Source organism: Scyliorhinus torazame, chromosome 12, assembly GCF_047496885.1.
Source record: "Scyliorhinus torazame isolate Kashiwa2021f chromosome 12, sScyTor2.1, whole genome shotgun sequence".
Classification (NCBI taxonomy): Eukaryota; Metazoa; Chordata; class Chondrichthyes; order Carcharhiniformes; family Scyliorhinidae; genus Scyliorhinus; species Scyliorhinus torazame.
In genome coordinates, this window is record NC_092718.1 from 227,653,008 (window position 1) to 227,675,604 (window position 22,597).

General features: G+C 48.5%; 1 protein-coding gene across 2 annotated transcripts in view; it reads left to right on the forward strand.

Annotated features, from left to right (window-relative positions):
• Positions 1 to 5,456, forward strand: part of specc1 (sperm antigen with calponin homology and coiled-coil domains 1) — a 103,354-nt gene extending 97,898 nt beyond the window's left edge. For both annotated transcript variants that reach the window (XM_072470030.1, XM_072470031.1), the window contains one exon: positions 2,649 to 5,456. In XM_072470030.1, coding sequence (XP_072326131.1) covers positions 2,649 to 2,682 — 34 coding nt within the window. In that variant the 3' untranslated portion in view covers positions 2,683 to 5,456. The remainder of the gene's footprint in view (positions 1 to 2,648) is intronic.
• The last annotated feature ends 17,141 nt before the right edge of the window (positions 5,457 to 22,597 follow it).

The following is a 22,597-nucleotide window of genomic DNA, read 5'->3' on the forward strand; positions in this document are numbered from 1 at the left end:
GCGAGGCAGCCGTGCTAACCACTGCGACACCGTGCCCCCCCCCGCGAGGCAGCCGTGCTAACCACTGCGACACCGTGCCCCCCGCGAGGCAGCCGTGCTAACCACTGCAACACCGTGCCCCCCCGTGAGGCAGCCGTGCTAACCACTGCGACACCGTGCCCCCCCCGCGAGGCAGCCGTGCTAACCACTGCGACACCGTGCCCCCCGCGAGGCAGCCGTGCTAACCACTGCAACACCGTGCCCCCCCGTGAGGCAGCCGTGCTAACCACTGCGACACCGTGCCCCCCCGCGAGGTAACCGTGCTAACCACTGCGACACCGTGCCCCCCCGCGAGGTAACCGTGCTAACCACTGCGACACCGTGCCCCCCCCGCGAGGCAGCCGTGCTAACCACTGCGACACCGTGCCCCCCCCGTGAGGCAGCCGTGCTAACCACTGCGACACCGTGCCCCCCCCGCGAGGCAGCCGTGCTAACCACTGCAACACCGTGCCCCCCCGCGAGGCAGCCGTGCTAACCACTGCGACACCGTGCCCCCCGTGAGGCAGCCGTGCTAACCACTGCGACACCGTGCCCCCCCCGCGAGGCAGCCGTGCTAACCACTGCAACACCGTGCCCCCCCTCGAGGCAGCCGTGCTAACCACTGCGACACCGTGCCCCCCCGCGAGGCAGCCGTGCTAACCACTGCGACACCGTGCCCCCCCGCGAGGTAACCGTGCTAACCACTGCGACACCATGCCCCCCCCGCGAGGCAGCCGTGCTAACCACTGTGACACCGTGCCCCCCGCGAGGTAACCGTGCTAACCACTGCGACACCGTGCCCCCCCGTGAGGCAGCCGTGCTAACCAGTGCGACACCGTGCCCCCCCGCGAGGCAGCCGTGCTAACCAGTGCGACACCGTGCCCCCCCCGCGAGGCAGCCGTGCTAACCACTGTGACACTGTGCCCCCCGCGAGGCAGCCGTGCTAACCACTGCGACACCGTGCCCCCCGTGAGGCAGCCGTGCTAACCACTGCGACACCGTGCCCCCCCGCGAGGCAGCCGTGCTAACCACTGCGACACCCTGCCCCCCCCGCGAGGCAGCTGTGCTAACCACTGCAACACCGTGCCCCCGCGAGGCAACCGTGCTAACCACTGCGACACCGTGCCCCCCCCGCGAGGCAACCGTGCTAACCACTGCGACATCGTGCCCCCCCGCGAGGCAGCCGTGCTAACCACTGCGACACCGTGCCCCCGCGAGGCAACCGTGCTAACCACTGCGACACCGTGCCCCCCCCGCGAGGCAACCGTGCTAACCACTGCGACACTGTGCCCCCCGCGAGGCAGCCGTGCTAACCACTGCGGCACCGTGCCCCCCGCGAGGCAGCCGTGCTAACCACTGCGACACTGTGCCCCCCGCGAGGCAGCCGTGCTAACCACTGCGACACCGTGCCCCCCGTGAGGCAGCCGTGCTAACCACTGCGACACCGTGCCCCCCGTGAGGCAGCCGTGCTAACCACTGCGACACTGTGCCCCCCCGCGAGGCAGCCGTGCTAACCACTGCGACACCCTGCCCCCCCGCGAGGCAGCCGTGCTAACCACTGCGACACCGTGCCCCCCCCGCGAGGCAGCCGTGCTAACCACTGCGACACCCTGCCCCCCGCGAGGCAGCCGTGCTAACCACTGCGACACCGTGCCCCCCCGCGAGGCAGCCGTGCTAACCACTGCGACACCGTGCCCCCCCCGCGAGGCAACCGTGCTAACCACTGCGACACCGTGCCCCCCCGCGAGGCAGCCGTGCTAACCACTGCGACACCGTGCCCCCCGCGAGGCAGCCGTGCTAACCACTGCGACACCGTGCCCCCCCCGCGGGGCAACCGTGCTAACCACTGCGACACCGTGCCCCCCCGCGAGGCAACCGTGCTAACCACTGCGACACCGTGCCCCCCCCCGCGAGGCAGCCGTGCTAACCACTGCGACACTGTGCCCCCCGCGAGGCAGCCGTGCTAACCACTGCGACACCGTGCCCCCCCCCCCCGCGAGGCAGCCGTGCTAACCACTGCGACACCGTGCCCCCCCGCGAGGCAGCCGTGCTAACCACTGCGACACCGTGCCCCCCGTGAGGCAGTCGTGCTAACCACTGCGACACCGTGCCCCCCGCGATGTAGCCGTGCTAACCACTGCGACACCGTGCCCCCCGCGAGGCAGCCGTGCTAACCACTGCGACACTGTGCCCCCCCATGAGGCAGCCGTGCTAACCACTGCGACACCGTGCCCCCCGCGAGGCAGCCGTGCTAGCCACTGCGACACCGTGCCCCCCGCGAGGCAGCCGTGCTAGCCACTTCGACACCGTGCCCCCCGCGAGGCAGCCGTGCTAGCCACTGCGACACCGTGCCCCCCCGCGAGGCAGCCGTGCTAGCCACTTCGACACCGTGCCCCCCGCGAGGCAGCCGTGCTAGCCACTGCGACACCGTGCCCCCCCCGCGAGGCAGCCGTGCTAACCACTGCGACACCGTGCCCCCCCGCGAGGCAGCCGTGCTAACCACTTTGCCTCCCTCCTTTCCCGATTGTCGACTTGCCCTCTGCTTCTCTCTGCATCAGCTACTCTCTATATTGCTCCAATCTTTGTCCAATCAGACTCTCTCTGAGATTCTTTCCCTCATTTCTCCACAGACCCGATCTCTCCCAGGCCGAGCAGAGATTCTGAGTCGGTGACCGGGAGCAGCTCCCCCATCAGGGACCGGCACTCCGGGGAAAGTTCAGTAAGTCCGGCTCCAGCATCCCAGACACTTGGCACAAATTTCATTAAACTGCTGGAAGGAGGATTTCGAGGAGCCCGAGCCCAGTCTATGTGAACCAGCACCTTACCCAGCGACTTGCTGAGACCTGGAAGCTGCTGCGGTGGAAACAGACTCACCAGGAACTTTCAAAAGGGGAATTCAAAAGAGTCAAATGGACTGGAACCGCTAACTCTGCTTCGATCTCCACGGACGCTGCCAAATCTGCTGAGTTTTTTCACCATTTTGTGTTTTTATTGGATAGATATTTGAGGGAGAATCTTGCAGGGTTAGGGGTGAATCAGGAGGGTGTGGGACTAATTGTACAGTTCTCTCTCAAACAGCAGACACAATGTGCTGAATGATCCCCTCCTGTGTCTATAATAAACCAGATGGTGCACACGATCTTGCCCTTCATTCCTCCAACCTGCAGAGTTTCTGACCCAGTGATTCTGACCCAGTGGGCGGGATTCTCCACTCCCGCGCCGAAGTGGCCGCGCTGTCGTGAACGGCGTCGAGGTTCACGACGGCGCGGAACGGCCCCGGTCCCGACCGATTCAGGCCCTGACAATGGGCCAGTATCGGGGCCGCGTCATCTACACGCGCCAGGCCTTGTCGTCCGCGTAAAAGCGGCGCCGCATAGATGACGCGGCCAGCGCCGCAGAACGAGCGTCATCCGCGCATGCGTGGTTGTCGTCCTGTCCAAATCCGCCCCGCAAGAAGATGGGGGATGGATCTTGCGGGGCCGCGGAAGGAAGGAGGTCCTCGTTCAGAGAGGACGGCCCGACGATCGGTGGGCACCGATCGCGGGCCACACCCCACATTCCAGGTAAAGCCCGGTGCAGGATCCCCCCTCGCCCCCCCACAGGCCGCCCCCCCAGCGTTCACGCACCACCCACGACTGTTGCGACCAGGTGTGGATGGCGCCGGGGGGAACCCGCCGTTTTGGCCTGGCGGCTCGGCCCATCCGGGCCTTAGAATAGCGGGGGTGCCGGAGAATCGCCATTTTGGGTGTCTCCGGCGATTCTCCGGCCTGCAGCCCGCGAAACTCGACCGGCCCGTTCCCGCCGCTCGGGAGAATCACGGGAGAGCGTTGGACCGGCATCCCGGGAAATTTTGGCGGCCCAGGCGATTCTCCCAACCGGCGTGGGAGTGGAGAATCGCGGCCAGTGATTCTGACCCAGTGATTCTGACTCAGTGATTCTGACCCAGTGATTCTGACCCAGTGATTCTGGCCCAGTGATTCTGGCCCAGTGATTCTGACTCAGTGATTCTGACTCAGTGATTCTGACTCAGTGATTCTGACCCAGTGATTCTGACTCAGTGATTCTGACTCAGTGATTCTGACTCAGTGATTCTGACTCAGTGATTCTGACCCAGTGATTCTGACCCAGTGATTCTGACTCAGTGATTCTGACTCAGTGATTCTGACTCAGTGATTCTGACCCAGTGATTCTGACTCAGTGATTCTGACTCAGTGATTCTGACTCAGTGATTCTGACCCAGTGATTCTGACTCAGTGATTCTGACTCAGTGATTCTGACCCAGTGATTCTGACCCAGTGATTCTGACTCAGTGATTCTGACTCAGTGATTCTGACCCAGTGTTTTTGACCCAGTGATTCTGTCCCAGTTATTCTGACCCAGTGTTTTTGACCCAGTGATTCTGACCCAGTGATTCTGACCCAGTGTTTTTGACCCAGTGATTCTGTCCCAGTTATTCTGACCCAGTGATTCTGACCCAGTGTTTTTGACCCAGTGATTCTGTCCCAGTTATTCTGACCCAGTGATTCTGACTCAGTGATTCTGACTCAGTGATTCTGACCCAGTGATTCTGACCCAGTGTTTTTGACCCAGTGATTCTGGCTCAGTGATTCTGACCCAGTGTTTTTGACCCAGTGATTCTGACCCAGTGATTCTGACCCAGTGTTTTTGACCCAGTGATTCTGACCCAGTTATTCTGACCCAGTGATTCTGACTCAGTGATTCTGGCCCAGTGATTCTGACTCAGTGATTCTGACCCAGTGATTCTGGCCCAGTGATTCTGGCCCAGTGATTCTGACCAAGTGATTCTGGCCCAGTGATTCTGGCCCAGTGATTCTGGCCCAGTGATTCTGACCCAGTGATTCTGACCCAGTGATTCTGACCCAGTGATTCTGACTCAGTGATTCTGACTCAGTGATTCTGACCCAGTGTTTTTGACCCAGTGATTCCGACCCAGTGATTCTGACCCAGTGATTCTGGCCCAGTGATTCTGACTCAGTGATTCTGACCCAGTGATTCTGACCCAATGCCTCTCAGAGTCCAGTTAAATACCTACTACCATCTGGGTCAACGTTAGTGACATTAATGTATGCCTGGTGTTCAGTTTAAGTCCCTTCATCCCTGTTTAGTCAGTTTCCATTGCTCCTGCAGACATTGTAATTTGAAAACATTCTAAATCTTGCATTTATTAACAATGTTAGGCAGAGATGAAGTAGGATAGAGACTTGTATGGAGCTTACACATTGGTACACAGATCAATTGGATCAAATGGCTTGTTTCTGAGTTTTAAATTCCATTTTCTGCTGTTTGGTCTGCTGACTGAGTGGTGAATGATCTAATTGACGTGGAACTGACACATCCAGGGCCCAATGATGATGGTTTCAGTTCCTAGCCTGTGGTTAGCTGTTCCCAGCTACTCTCATCTCGAAGTGTGTTGAAGGGCGGGGGGGAGGGGGTTGAAGGGCGGGGGGTAGGGGGGGAGCGGGGGGGATCTCTGATGGTTTGCTGTCCTGATGGGAGAATTTTGAAAGTTGGAAATGTTGTAATCAGGCAGAGGCTGAGTCTCAATCTCCACTTTAATTTAATTTTTTGTTTTATTTTACTTCGCAGTGTGATCCAGTCTGCCCCCAACGTCCACACGTCCTGGAGCAGTTTGAACCTGGGCTGGTGAACTTCTGGCTTCTAAGGCAGCAATGACATAGACAGACATTGCAGGTGAAATCACTCAGTTAAACCAGCCTGGGTTCTTCCTGTGCTCTTTGTTTGGGGCTCAGTACCACAGTGATTGAAGCCACAAGATAACATGACTCCCTTTTTAATATTATTTCACAGGAGGTTGGCGTCGCTGGTCAGACCAGCGTTTATTGCCCATCCCTAGCTTCCCTTCAGAAGGTGGCGGTGAGCTGCCTTCCTAAACCTGGGTTTGATTTGTCCTGTTTCTCGTGCAGAGGACACACCTGGGCAACTTTCCACATCGCCGGGTAGATGCCAGTGTTGTAGCTGTACTGGAACAGCTTGGCTAGGGGTGCGGCAAGTTCTGGAGCACAAGTCTGATTTAAGAACATCTTAGCAATTTGCAAGATTTATTTGAAAACCTTCATAAGAATTTTATCACAATTTAAATGACTATTTACTGGTCTATTAAATATTGAACTGAGGCCCCACCTACAGGCACACAGTGGTACTGAACTCTAGGCCATAGTGGCCGAGGCAGCAGGAAGGTACAAAGTCCGTTCTCTTATCCCTGTTTGAGAGGCTGGCAGGAACTGACTGGTGGATTGCACAGAGGAAGGGGATTTGGCCAACACTAGCCTGTCACTGAGCGTGCTGGAGGGGAAGTCTGTCAAAGCAGCTACATAGTGTTCTCTCACACAAGAAACTACACCAAGCGAGCCTTGTATACGATATTGAATTGGGCAGTCTTGAGTTTGAGGATGGACTGTTCAGTTCCTTTTCACAGACTGAAAGATTGAGTTCGAAATGACACCATAGAAACACTGTCCAATCGAAGCAACCTGTATTGTTTACCTCCCACAAGCAGAATCCTAAATCCACCTTTCTAAACGGCTTCATTCCCCTTGAACCCGTATCAAACCCATTCGTCAATATTGAGGTGGTCTTTGTTTCAATCACAAACTCACAACATAGCATGTGAATAAAAGATTGATTGCACTCTGTACCCTACCAATCCTCTCTTTCACTCCTCAATAACCCTGAATCATTGGACAGTTTATTCCCACCAGATCATTTTAACCCTTTATAATCAGCGATTATCCTCATGTGTTTAACACAAGAATGTGCAAATATTCGAAGAATACACGGCAAACCTTCAGCCAACCTTGCTGGGGATATTACAGGTACACACAGATAGCCTGCGTGTGCCAAATATCATTGGCTGCAGCTGCTCCTTCCCGTTGATTCGTTGAAGCATTATCCAGTGGAGATTGGGAGGATGGAGCAGTGTCCTTGTACAACTGACAATGCGCAACACAGCTGACAACGTCAGTGTGAGTGAGGAACTGCTGCCTGCCCAGCCAGATCTCACACCTCCTGCTAACTGACAGCTGCAAGGTCTCAGCTGGGAGTTGCTCAGTCTGAAGGGGTTCTATTCTTTGCTGCTCAGACACAGGAGGCAAGAATCCCCTGACACCTGGACGGTTTCATGAACAATGTTTTTGTATAAAATTGTGCCTTACTGTAAATTGATTGGTCTGAAAGACGCAAGTAACTTTAAATGAAAGTGGTGTGGAGACAATGTCTGGATGTTGAAATGTGGGTCATTCCTGAGAATGCGGCTAAATAATTTGCTTCTGATTCTCAATATTACTCAATGCAGACTGTAAAAATCATCTGTAATCTGGTTTATGACAACTGAGCTAGAGTTAAACCAGAATTGTATTTTAATAACTTCCTTTGCAGCTGATTGCTCAGTTTAGCCTGTGTGGGCGATTTGGATGACAGTGAGCTCAGGCTTGTTCAATGTGTTTACTAATGGAAGGGGATTGGACAACAAAGAGCCATCTGTAAACAGGCTGGGAAAACTGACCACTGACGGTAGCAGATCCAGATGTTCCAGAGCCCAGGTTGGTGCCTGAACCAGATGTGGCCTCATCTGGACCTAGATGTGGATTCAATCACTCTGGTACCCCGGATCTTCATCTGGATGGGTTTGGTCTGATCCCATCTCCAATCCCAATTTGGCCAAGGAAGAGCTGGTGTTGGATTGAAATGTGGTCAAGTCCAGATGCAGATGTGCCTTTCAGCTCGATGCAAGGTGATCAGAGAATATTGTTATAATTATTGTGAGGTTGTGGCCCACAGTTCGGAATAAAGATCGGGTCCCGACCTGAATTACTCCGCTGCCTCTTGCCGTTATTCAATATTTATCAAATACACATTGAGTATTGCTGAAAAAAAGAGAAGTTGAAATATACATTTCCTTTTCAATTATACCTGGGCACGAACTAAAATGAAAACAGTGATTCTCCTCCTGATCCCAAAACTTGACAAGAATCCTGACAGCAGAAAACATCTCCTCTCACATTGCGGTTAGTGGAAATTATTGGGGCAATGTTTCTATCAGTGACAGGCAAATCACAGAATCCCTACAATGCAGAAGGAGGCCATTCAGCCCATCGATTCTGCAGTGGCCCTTGCCCCATTAAAACACCTGACCTAGGCCCAATCCCTCACTCCTATCCTCACAGCCCAACCTAATGTTTTGGGCAATTTAGCATGGCCAATCCACCTAACCTGCACATCTTTGGACTGTGGGAGGAAACCGGAGCACCCGGAGGAAACCCACGCACACACGGGGAGAACGTGCAGACTCCGCACAGACAGTGACCCAAGGTCGGAATCAAAATATCTTCTAACTGTACAGAGGCAGAAAGGTTAACTGCATCGTTCACTGCCACACTCTCCCTCTGGGCTGGTTTAGCACAGTGGGTTAAACAGCTGGCTGTAATGCATAACAAGGCCAGCAGCACGGGTTCAATTCCCGTACCAGCCTCCCCGAACAGGCGCTGGAATGTGGCGACTAGGGGCTTTTCACAGGAACTTCATTGAAGCCTACTTGTGACAATAAGCGATTATTATTATTATTGTCTCTCTCCCTGACAATACATGGATTGGAAACAAGCAAAGCTTCATTTTATCGATCTCTATGAAATACCCTGAATAAACAGTGACTCAGTACAGTTACACAGTGAGTGACCTCACCTTGAATAAACAGTGACTCTGTACAGTTGCACAGTGAGTGATCCTCATCCTGCTGAATAAACAGTGACTCTGTACAGTTACACAGTGAGTGATCCTCATCCTGCTGAATAAACAGTGACTGTGTACAGTTACACAGTGAGTGATCCTCACCCTGAATAAACAGTGACTCTGTACAGTTACACAGTGAGTGATCCTCATCCTGCTGAATAAACAGTGACTCTGTACAGTTACACAGTGAGTGATCCTCATCCTGCTGAATAAACAGTGACTGTGTACATTACACAGTGAGTGACCCTCACCCTGCAGAATAAACAGTGACTCTGTACAGTTACACAGTGAGTGATCCTCACCCTGAATAAACAGTGACTCAGGACAGTTACAGTGTGTGATCCTCACACTGAATAAACAGTGACTCTGTACAGTTACACAGTGAGTGATCCTCACACTGCTGAATAAACAGTGACTCTGTACAGTTACACAGTGAGTGATCCTCACCCTGAATAAACAGTGACACTGTACAGTTACGGTGTGTGATCCTCACCCTGAATAAACAGTGACTGTACAGTTACACAGTGAGTGATCCTCACCCTGCTGAATAAACAGTGACTCTGTACAGTTACACAGTGAGTGATCCTCACCCTGAATAAACAGTGACTCTGTACAGTTACAGTGTGTGGTTCTCACCCTGAATAAACAGTGACTCTGTACAGTTACACAGTGAGTGATCCTCACCCTGCTGAATAAACAGTGACTCTGTACAGTTACACAGTGAGTGATCCTCACCCTGAATAAACAGTGACTCAGGACAGTTACAGTGTGTGATCCTCACACTGAATAAACAGTGACTCTGTACAGTTACACAGTGAGTGATCCTCACCCTGCTGAATAAACAGTGACTCTGTACAGTTACACAGTGAGTGATCCTCACACTGTTGAATAAACAGTGACTCTGTACAGTGACACAGTGAGTGATCCTCACCCTGATTAAACAGTGACACTGTACAGTGACACAGTGAGTGATCCTCACCCGGAATAAACAGTGACTCTGTACAGTGACACAGTGAGTGATCCTCACCCGGAATAAACAGTGACTCTGTACAGTTACACAGTGAGTGATCCTCACCTTGAATAAACAGTGACTCTGTCCAGTTACACAGTGAGTGATCCTCACCCTGAATAAACAGTGACTCTGTACAGTTACAGTGAGTGATCCTCACCCAGCTGAATAAACAGTGACTCTGTAAGTTACACAGTGAGTGATCCTCACCCCAAATAAACAGTGACTCTGTCCAGTTACACTGTGAGTGATCCTCACCCTGAATAAACAGTGACTCTGTACAGTTACAGTGAGTGACCGTCACCCTGAATAAACAGTGACTCTGTACAGTTACACAGTGAGTGATCCTCACCCTGAATAAACAGTGGCTCTGTACAGTTACAAAGTGAGGGATCCTCACCCTGAATAAACAGTGACTCTGTATAGTTACACAGTGAGTGATCCTCACCCTGAATAAACAGTAACTCTGTCCAGTTGCATAGTGAATGATCCTCACCCTGAATGAACAGTGACTCTGTACAGTTACACAGTGAGTTATCCTCACCCTGAATAAACAGTGACTCTGTACAGTTACACAGTGAGTGATCCTCACCCTGAATAAATAGTGACTCTGTTCAGTTACACAGTGAGTGACACTCACCCTGCTGAATAAACAGTGACTCTGCACAGTTACACAGCGAGTGATCCCCACCTTGCTGAATAAACAGTGACTCTGTCCAGTTACACAGTGAGTGACACTCACCCTGAATAAATAGTGACTGTACAGTTACACAGTGAGCGATCCTTACCCTGAATAAACAGTGACTCTGTACAGTTGCACAGTGAGTGACCCGCACCCTGAATAAACAGTGACTCAGTACAGTTACACAGTGAGTGATCCTCACCCTGCTGAATAAACAGTGACTCTGTACAGTTACACAGTGAGTGATCCTCACCCTGAATAAACAGTGACTCTGTACAGTTACACAGTGAGTGATCCTCACCCTGCTGAATAAACAGTGACTCTGTACAGTTACACAGTGAGTGATCCTCACCCTGAATAAACAGTGACTCTACAGTTACACAGTGAGCGACCCTCACCCTGCTGAATAAACTGTGACTCTGTACAGTTACACAGTGAGTGATCCTCACCCTGAATAAACAGTGACTCTGTACAGTTACACAGTGAGTGATCCTCACCCTGCTGAATAAACAGTGACTTTGTACAGTTACACAGTGAGTGATCCTCACCCTCAATAAACAGTGTCTCTGTACAGTTACACAGTGCGTGATCGTCACCCTGCTGAATAAACAGTGACTCTGTACAGTTACACAGTGAGTGATCCTCACCCTGAATAAATAGTGACTCTGTTCAGTTACACATTGAGTGACACTCACCCTGCTGAATAAACAGTGACTCTGCACAGTTACACAGCGAGTGATCCCCACCTTGCTGAATAAACAGTGACTCTGTCCAGTTACACAGTGAGTGACACTCACCCTGAATAAATAGTGACTGTACAGTTACACAGTGAGCGATCCTTACCCTGAATAAACAGTGACTCTGTACAGTTGCACAGTGAGTGACCCGCACCCTGAATAAACAGTGACTCAGTACAGTTACACAGTGAGTGATCCTCACCCTGCTGAATAAACAGTGACTCTGTACAGTTACACAGTGAGTGATCCTCACCCTGAATAAACAGTGACTCTGTACAGTTACACAGTGAGTGATCCTCACCCTGCTGAATAAACAGTGACTCTGTACAGTTACACAGTGAGTGATCCTCACCCTGAATAAACAGTGACTCTACAGTTACACAGTGAGCGACCCTCACCCTGCTGAATAAACTGTGACTCTGTACAGTTACACAGTGAGTGATCCTCACCCTGAATAAACAGTGACTCTGTACAGTTACACAGTGAGTGATCCTCACCCTGCTGAATAAACAGTGACTTTGTACAGTTACACAGTGAGTGATCCTCACCCTCAATAAACAGTGTCTCTGTACAGTTACACAGTGCGTGATCGTCACCCTGCTGAATAAACAGGGACTCAGCACAGTTACACAGTGAGTGATCCTCACCCTGAATAAACAGAGACTCTGTACAGTTACACAGTGAGCGATCCTCACCCTGAATAAACAGTGACTCTGTACAGTTACACAGTGAGTGATCCTCACCCTGAATAAACAGTGACTCTGTACAGTTGCACATTGAGTGATCCTCACCCTGAATAAACTGACTCTGCACAGTTACCCAGTGAGTGATCCTCTCCCTGAATAAAGTGACTCTGTACAGTTACACAGTGAGTGATCCCCACCCTGCTGAATAAACAGTGACTCTGTACAGTTACACAGTGAGTGATCCTCATCCTGCTGAATAAACAGTGACTCTGTCCAGTTACACAGTGAGTGATCCTCACCCTGAATAAACAGTGACTCTGTACAGTTACACAGTGAGTGATCCTCACCCTGAATAAACAGTGACTCTGTACAGTTACACAGTGAGTGATCCTCACCCTGAATAAACAGTGACTCTGTACAGTTACACAGTGAGTGTTCCTCACCCTGAATAAACAGTGACTCTGTACAGTTACACAGTGAGTGATCCTCACCCTGAATAAACAGTGACTCTGTACAGTTGCACAGTGAGTGATCCTCACACTGAATAAACAGTGACTCTGTACAGTTACACAGTGAGTGATCCTCATCCTGCTGAATAAACAGTGACTCTGTCCAGTTACACAGTGAGTGATCCTCACCCTGAATAAACAGTGACTCTGTACAGTTACACAGTGAGTGATCCTCACCCTGAATAAACAGTGACTCTGTACAGTTACACAGTGAGTGATCCTCACCCTGAATAAACAGTGACTCTGTACAGTTACACAGTGAGTGTTCCTCACCCTGAATAAACAGTGACTCTGTACAGTTACACAGTGAGTGATCCTCACCCTGAATAAACAGTGACTCTGTACAGTTGCACAGTGAGTGATCCTCACCCTGAATAAACAGTGACTCTGTACAGTTACACAGTGAGTGATCCTCACCCTGAATAAACAGTGACTCTGTACAGTTACAGTGAGTGATCCTCACCCAGCTGAATAAACAGTGACTCTGTACAGTTACACAGTGAGTGATCCCCACCCCAAATAAACAGTGACTCTGTCCAGTTACACAGTGAGTGATCCTCACCCTGAATAAACAGTGACTCTGTACAGTTACAGTGAGTGAACCTCACCCTGAATAAACAGTGACTCTGTACAGTTACACAGAGAGTGATCCTCACCCTGAATAAACAGTGACTCTGTATAGTTACACAGTGAGTGATCCTCACCCTGAATAAACAGTAACTCTGTCCAGTTACACAGAGAGTGATCCTCACCCTGAATAAACAGTGACTCTGTACAGTTACACAGTGAGTGATCCTCACCCTGAATAAACAGTGACTCTGTCCAGTTACACAGTGAGTGATCCTCACCCTGAATAAACAGTGACTCTGTACAGTTACAGTGAGTGATCCTCACCCAGCTGAATAAACAGTGACTCTGTACAGTTACACAGTGAGTGATCCCCACCCCAAATAAACAGTGACTCTGTCCAGTTACACAGTGAGTGATCCTCACCCTGAATAAACAGTGACTCTGTACAGTTACACAGTGAGTGATCCTCACCCTGAATAAACAGTGACTCTGTCCAGTTACACAGTGAGTGATCCTCACCCTGAATAAACAGTGACTCTGTACAGTTACAGTGAGTGATCCTCACCCAGCTGAATAAACAGTGACTCTGTACAGTTACACAGTGAGTGATCCCCACCCCAAATAAACAGTGACTCTGTCCAGTTACACAGTGAGTGATCCTCACCCTGAATAAACAGTGACTCTGTACAGTTACAGTGAGTGAACCTCACCCTGAATAAACAGTGACTCTGTACAGTTACACAGAGAGTGATCCTCACCCTGAATAAACAGTGACTCTGTATAGTTACACAGTGAGTGATCCTCACCCTGAATAAACAGTAACTCTGTCCAGTTGCATAGTGAATGATCCTCACCAAAATGAACAGTGACTCTGTACAGTTACACAGTGAGTTATCCTCACCCTGAATAAACAGTGACTATGTAGAGTTACACAGCGAGTGATCCTCACATTGCTGAATAAACAGTAACTCTGTACAGTTACACAGTGAGTGATCCTCACACTGCTGAATAAACAGAGACTCTGTACAGTTACACAGTGAGGGATCCTCAACCTGAATAAACAGTGACTCTGCGCAGTTACACAGTGAGTGATCCTCACCCTGCTGAATAAACAGTGACTCTGTACAGTTACACAGTGAGTGATCCTCACCCTGAATAAACAGTGACTGTGTACAGTTACACAGCGAGTGATCCTCACCCTGCTGAATAAACAGTGACTCAATACAGTTACAAAGTGAGTGATCCTCACCCTGAATAAACAGTGACTATGAACAGTTACACAGTGAGTGATCCTCACCCCGCTGAAAATAGTGACTCTGTACAGTTACACAGTGAATGATCCTCACCCTGAATAAACAGTGACTCTGTACAGTTACACAGTGAGTGATCCTCACCCTGAATAAACAGTGACTCTGTACAGTTACACAGTGAGTGATCCTCACCCTGCAAAATAAACAGTGACTCTGCACAGTTACACAGTGAGTGATCCTCACCCTGCTGAATAAACAGTGACTCTGTACAGTTACACGGTGAGTGATACTCACCCTGAACAAACAGTGACTCTGTTCCATTACTCAGTGAGTGATCCTCACCCTGAATAAACAGTGACTCTGTACAGTTACACAGTGAGTGACCCTCACCCTGCTGAATAAACAGTGACTCTGTACAGTTACACAATGAGTGATCCTCACCCTGAATAAGCAGTGACTCCGTACAGTTACACAGTGAGTGATCCTCACCCTGAATAAACAATAACTCTGTACAGTTACAGAGTGAGGGATCCTCACCCTGAATAAACAGTGACTCTGCGCAGTTACACAGTGAGTGATCCTCACCCTGCTGAATAAACAGTGACTCTGTACAGTTACACAGTGAGTGATCCTCACCCTGAATAAACAGTGACTCTGTACAGTTACAGTGAGTGATCCTCACCCAGCTGAATAAACAGTGACTCTGTACAGTTACACAGTGAGTGATCCCCACCCCAAATAAACAGTGACTCTGTCCAGTTACACAGTGAGTGATCCTCACCCTGAATAAACAGTGACTCTGTACAGTTACAGTGAGTGAACCTCACCCTGAATAAACAGTGACTCTGTACAGTTACACAGAGAGTGATCCTCACCCTGAATAAACAGTGACTCTGTATAGTTACACAGTGAGTGATCCTCACCCTGAATAAACAGTAACTCTGTCCAGTTACACAGAGAGTGATCCTCACCCTGAATAAACAGTGACTCTGTACAGTTACACAGTGAGTGATCCTCACCCTGAATAAACAGTGACTCTGTCCAGTTACACAGTGAGTGATCCTCACCCTGAATAAACAGTGACTCTGTACAGTTACAGTGAGTGATCCTCACCCAGCTGAATAAACAGTGACTCTGTACAGTTACACAGTGAGTGATCCCCACCCCAAATAAACAGTGACTCTGTCCAGTTACACAGTGAGTGATCCTCACCCTGAATAAACAGTGACTCTGTACAGTTACACAGTGAGTGATCCTCACCCTGAATAAACAGTGACTCTGTCCAGTTACACAGTGAGTGATCCTCACCCTGAATAAACAGTGACTCTGTCCAGTTACACAGTGAGTGATCCTCACCCTGAATAAACAGTGACTCTGTACAGTTACAGTGAGTGAACCTCACCCTGAATAAACAGTGACTCTGTACAGTTACATAGAGAGTGATCCTCACCCTGAATAAACAGTGACTCTGTATAGTTACACAGTGAGTGATCCTCACCCTGAATAAACAGTAACTCTGTCCAGTTGCATAGTGAATGATCCTCACCAAAATGAACAGTGACTCTGTACAGTTACACAGTGAGTTATCCTCACCCTGAATAAACAGTGACTATGTAGAGTTACACAGCGAGTGATCCTCACATTGCTGAATAAACAGTAACTCTGTACAGTTACACAGTGAGTGATCCTCACACTGCTGAATAAACAGAGACTCTGTACAGTTACACAGTGAGGGATCCTCAACCTGAATAAACAGTGACTCTGCGCAGTTACACAGTGAGTGATCCTCACCCTGCTGAATAAACAGTGACTCTGTACAGTTACACAGTGAGTGATCCTCACCCTGAATAAACAGTGACTGTGTACAGTTACACAGCGAGTGATCCTCACCCTGCTGAATAAACAGTGACTCAATACAGTTACAAAGTGAGTGATCCTCACCCTGAATAAACAGTGACTATGAACAGTTACACAGTGAGTGATCCTCACCCCGCTGAAAATAGTGACTCTGTACAGTTACACAGTGAATGATCCTCACCCTGTAAAAACAGTGACTCTGTACAGTTACACAGTGAGTGATCCTCACCCTGAATAAACAGTGACTCTGTACAGTTACACAGTGAGTGATCCTCACCCTGCAAAATAAACAGTGACTCTGTACAGTTACACAGTGAGTGATCCTCACCCTGAATAAACAGTGACTGTGTACAGTTACACAGCGAGTGATCCTCACCCTGCTGAATAAACAGTGACTCTGCGCAGTTACACAGTGAGTGATCCTCACCCTGCTGAATAAACAGTGACTCTGTACAGTTACACAGTGAGTGATCCTCACCCTGAATAAACAGTGACTGTGTACAGTTACACAGCGAGTGATCCTCACCCTGCTGAATAAACAGTGACTCAATACAGTTACAAAGTGAGTGATCCTCACCCTGAATAAACAGTGACTATGAACAGTTACACAGTGAGTGATCCTCACCCCGCTGAAAATAGTGACTCTGTACAGTTACACAGTGAATGATCCTCACCCTGTAAAAACAGTGACTCTGTACAGTTACACAGTGAGTGATCCTCACCCTGAATAAACAGTGACTCTGCACAGTTACACAGTGAGTGATCCTCACCCTGCTGAATAAACAGTGACTCTGTACAGTTACACGGTGAGTGATACTCACCCTGAACAAACAGTGACTCTGTTCCATTACTCAGTGAGTGATCCTCACCCTGAATAAACAGTGACTCTGTACAGTTACACAGTGAGTGACCCTCACCCTGCTGAATAAACAGTGACTCTGTACAGTTACACAATGAGTGATCCTCACCCTGAATAAGCAGTGACTCCGTACAGTTACACAGTGAGTGATCCTCACCCTGAATAAACAATAACTCTGTACAGTTACAGAGTGAGGGATCCTCACCCTGAATAAACAGTGACTCTGCGCAGTTACACAGTGAGTGATCCTCACCCTGCTGAATAAACAGTGACTCTGTACAGTTACACAGTGAGTGATCCTCACCCTGAATAAACAGTGACTGTGTCCAGTTACACAGCGAGTGATCCTCAATCTGCTGAATAAACAGTGACTCTGGACAGTTACACAGTGAGTGATCCTCACCCTGAATAAACAGTGACTCTACAGTTACACAGTGAGCGACCCGCACCCTGAATAAACAGTGACCCAGTACAGTTACACAGTGAGTGATCCTCACCCTGCTGAATAAACAGTGACTCTGTACAGTTACACAGTGAGTGATCCTCACCCTGAATAAACAGTGACTCTGTACAGTTACACAGTGAGTGATCCTCACCCTGCTGAATAAACAGTGACTCTGTACAGTTACACAGTGAGTGATCCTCACCCTGAATAAACAGTGACTCTACAGTTACACAGTGAGCGACCCTCACCCTGCTGAATAAACTGTGACTCTGTACAGTGACACAGTGAGTGACCCTCAACCTGCTGAATAAACAGTGACTTTGTACAGTTACACAGTGAATGATCCTCACACTGAATAAACAGTAACTCTGTACAGTTACACAGTGAATGATCCTCACCCTGAATAAACAGTGACTTTGTACAGTTACACAGTGAGTGATCCTCACCCTGAATAAACAGTGACTCTGTACAGTTACACAGTGCGTGATCGTCACCCTGCTCAATAAACAGGGACTCAGCACAGTTACACAGTGAGTGATGCTCACCCTGAATAAACAGAGACTCTGTACAGTTACACAGTGAGCGATCCTCACCCTGAATAAACAGTGACTCTGTACAGTTACACAGTGAGTGATCCTCACCCTGAATAAACAGTGACTCTGCACAGTTACCCAGTGAGTGATCCTCTCCCTGAATAAAGTGACTCTGTACAGTTGCACAGTGAGTGATCCTCACCCTGAATAAACAGAGACTCTGTACAGTTACACAGTGAGCGATCCTCACCCTGAATAAACAGTGACTCTGTACAGTTACACAGTGAGTGACCCTCACCCTGAATAAAAAGTGACTCTGTACAGTTACACAGTGAGTGATCCTCACACTGCTGAATAAACAGTGACTCTGTACAGTTACACAGTGAGTGATCCTCACACTGCTGAATAAACAGTGACTCTGTACAGTTACACAGTGAGTGATCCTCACACTGCTGAATAAACAGTGACTCTGTACAGTTACACAGTGAGTGATCCTCACCCTGAATAAACAGTGACTCTGTACAGTTACACAGTGAGTGACCCTCACCCTGAATAAACAGTGACTCTGTACAGTTACACAGTGAGTGTTCCTCACCCTGAATAAACAGTGACTCTGTCCAGTTACACAGTGAGTGATCCTCACCCTGAATAAACAGTAACTCTGTCCAGTTGCATAGTGAATGATCCTCACCAAAATGAACAGTGACTCTGTACAGTTACACAGTGAGTGATCCTCACCCTGCTGAATAAACAGTGACTCTGTACAGTTACACAGTGAGTGACCCTCACCCTGAATAAACAGTGACTCTGTACAGTTACAGTGAGTTATCCTCACCCTGAATAAACAGTGACTATGTAGAGTTACACAGTGAGTGATCCTCACCCTGACTAAACAATAACACTGTACAGTTACACAGTGAGGGATCCTCACCCTGAATAAACAGTGACTCTGCGCAGTTACACAGTGAGTGATCCTCACCCTGCTGAATAAACAGTGACTCTGTATAGTTACACAGTGAGTGATCCTCACCCTGAATAAACAGTAACTCTGTCCAGTTGCATAGTGAATGATCCTCACCAAAATGAACAGTGACTCTGTACAGTTACACAGCGAGTGATCCTCACATTGCTGAATAAACAGTGACTCTGTACAGTTACACAGTGAGTGATCCTCACCCTGAATAAACAGTAACTCTGTACAGTTACACAGTGAGTGATCCTCACCCTGCTGAATAAACAGTGACTCTGTACAGTTACACAGTGAGGGATCCTCACCCTGAATAAACAGTGACTCTGCACAGTTACACAGTGAGTGATCCTCACCCTGCTGAATAAACAGTGACTCTATAGTTACACAGTGAGTGATCCTCACCCTGCTGAATAAACAGTGACTCTGTACAGTTACAAAGTGAGTGATCCTCACCCTGAATAAACAGTGACTATGAACATTTACACAGTGAGTGATCCTCACCCTGCTGAATATAGTGACTCTGTACAGTTACACAGTGAATGATCCTCACCCTGAATAAACAGTGACTCTGTACAGTTACACAGTGAGTGATCCTCACCCTGAATAAACAGTGACTCTGTACAGTTACACAGTGAGTGATCCTCACCCTGCAAAATAAACAGTGACTCTGCACAGTTACACAGTGAGTGATCCTCACCCTGCTGAATAAACAGTGACTCTGTACAGTTACACGGTGAGTGATACTCACCCTGAACAAACAGTGACTCTGTTCCGTTACTCAGTGAGTGATCCTCACCCTGAATAAACAGTGACTCTGTACAGTTACACAGTGAGTGACCCTCACCCTGCTGAATAAACAGTCACTCTGTACAGTTACACAATGAGTGATCCTCACCCTGAATAAGCAGTGACTCCGTACAGTTACACAGTGAGTGATCTTCACCCTGAATAAACAATAACTCTGTACAGTTACACAGTGAGGGATCCTCACCCGGAATAAACAGTGACTCTGCGCAGTTACACAGTGAGTGATCCTCACCCTGCTGAATAAATAGTAACTCTGTCCAGTTGCATAGTGAATGATCCTCACCAAAATGAACAGTGACTCTGTACAGTTACACAGTGAGTTATCCTCACCCTGAATAAACAGTGACTATGTAGAGTTACACAGCGAGTGATCCTCACATTGCTGAATAAACAGTGACTGTGTACAGTTACAAAGTGAGTGATCCTCACCCTGAATAAACAGTGACTATGAACATTTACACAGTGAGTGATCCTCACCCTGCTGAATATAGTGACTCTGTACAGTTACACAGTGAATGATCCTCACCCTGAATAAACAGTGACTCTGTACAGTTACACAGTGAGTGATCCTCACCCTGAATAAACAGTGACTCTGTACAGTTACACAGTGAGTGATCCTCACCCTGCAAAATAAACAGTGACTCTGCACAGTTACACAGTGAGTGATCCTCACCCTGCTGAATAAACAGTGACTCTGTACAGTTACACGGTGAGTGATACTCACCCTGAACAAACAGTGACTCTGTTCCGTTACTCAGTGAGTGATCCTCACCCTGAATAAACAGTGACTCTGTACAGTTACACAGTGAGTGACCCTCACCCTGCTGAATAAACAGTCACTCTGTACAGTTACACAATGAGTGATCCTCACCCTGAATAAGCAGTGACTCCGTACAGTTACACAGTGAGTGATCCTCACCCTGAATAAACAATAACTCTGTACAGTTACACAGTGAGGGATCCTCACCCTGAATAAACAGTGACTCTGCGCAGTTACACAGTGAGTGATCCTCACCCTGCTGAATAAACAGTGACTCTGTACAGTTACCCAGTGAGTGATCCTCACCCTGAATAAACAGTGACTGTGTCCAGTTACACAGCGAGTGATCCTCACCCTGCTGAATAAACAGTGACTCTGGACAGTTACACAGTGAGTGATCCTCACCCTGAATAAACACTCACTGTAACTCTCACTGTAACTCTCACTGTAACACTAACTGTAACACTAACTGTAACATTCACTGTAACTCTCACTGTAACACTCACTGTAACACTCACTGTAACTGTAATTCACACTGGAAATCTCACTGGAACTCTCACGGTAACACTCACTGTAACACGTACAGTAACTCTCACTGTAACACTCACTGTAACACTCACTGTAACTGTAACTCTCACTGTAACACTCACTGTAACACTCACTGTAACTGTAACTCACACTGGAACTCTCACTGGAACACTCACTGTAACTCTCACTGTAACACTCACTGTAACTCTCACTGTAACTGTTACTCTCACTGTAACACTCACTGTAACTGTAACTCTCACCGTACCACTCACTGTAACACTCACTGTAACACACACTGTAACCCTCACGGTAACTCTCACTGTAACACTCACTGTAACTCTCACTGTAACTGTTACTCTCACTGTAACACTCACTGTAACTGTAACTCTCACCGTAACACTCACTGTAACACACACTGTAACTCTCACTGTAACACTCACTTTAACACTCACTGTAACACACACTGTAACTCTCACTGTAACTCACTGTAACACTCACTGTAACACACACTGTAACTCTCACTGTAACACTCACTGTAACTCACACTGAAACTCTCACTGTAATTCTCACTGTAAATCTCACTGTAACTCTCACTGTAACTCACACTGTAACACTCACTGTAACACTCACTGTAACACTCACTGTAACTCTCCCTGTCACTCTCACTGTAACCGTAACTCTCACTGAAACTCTCACTGTAACACTCACTCCACTCTCACTGTAACACTCACTGTAACTGTAACGGTCACTGTAACATTCACTGTAACACTCACTGTAACTCTCACTGTAACTCATACTGTAACACTCACTGTAACTCTCACTGTAACTCTCACTGTAACTCTCACTGTAACACACACTGTAACTCTCACGGTAACTCTCACTGTAACACTCACTGTAACTCTCACTGTAACTGTTACTCTCACTGTAACACTCACTGTAACTGTAACTCTCACCGTAACACTCACTGTAACACACACTGTAACTCTCACTGTAACACTCACTGTAACACTCACTGAAACACACACTGTAACTCTCACTGTAACTCTCACTGTACCACTCGCTGTAACTCTCCCTGTAACACTCACTGTAACTCTCACTGTAACACTCACTGTAACTCTCACTGTAACTCTCACTGTAACTCTCACTGTCACTCTCACTGTAACACTCACTGTAAATGTAACACTCACTGTAACTCTCACTGTAACTCTCACTGTAACACTCACTGTAACTCTCACTGTAACACTAACGGTAACTCTCACTGTAAATCTAACTGTAACTCTCACTGTAACACTCACTGTAACACTCACTGTAACTCTCACTGTTACTCTCACTGTAACACTCACTGTAACTCTCACTGTAACTCTCCAAGTAGCTCTCACTGTAACTCTCACTGTCACTCTCACTGTAACACTCACTGTAACTGTTACACTCACTGTAACTCTCACTGTAACTATCACTGTAACTCTCACTGTAACACTCAGCGTAACTCTCACTGTAACTCTCACTGTAACTCTCACTGTAGCTCTCAATGTAACACTCACTGTAACACTCACTGTAACACTCACTGCAATTCTCACTGTAACACTCACTGTAACACTCACTGTAACACTC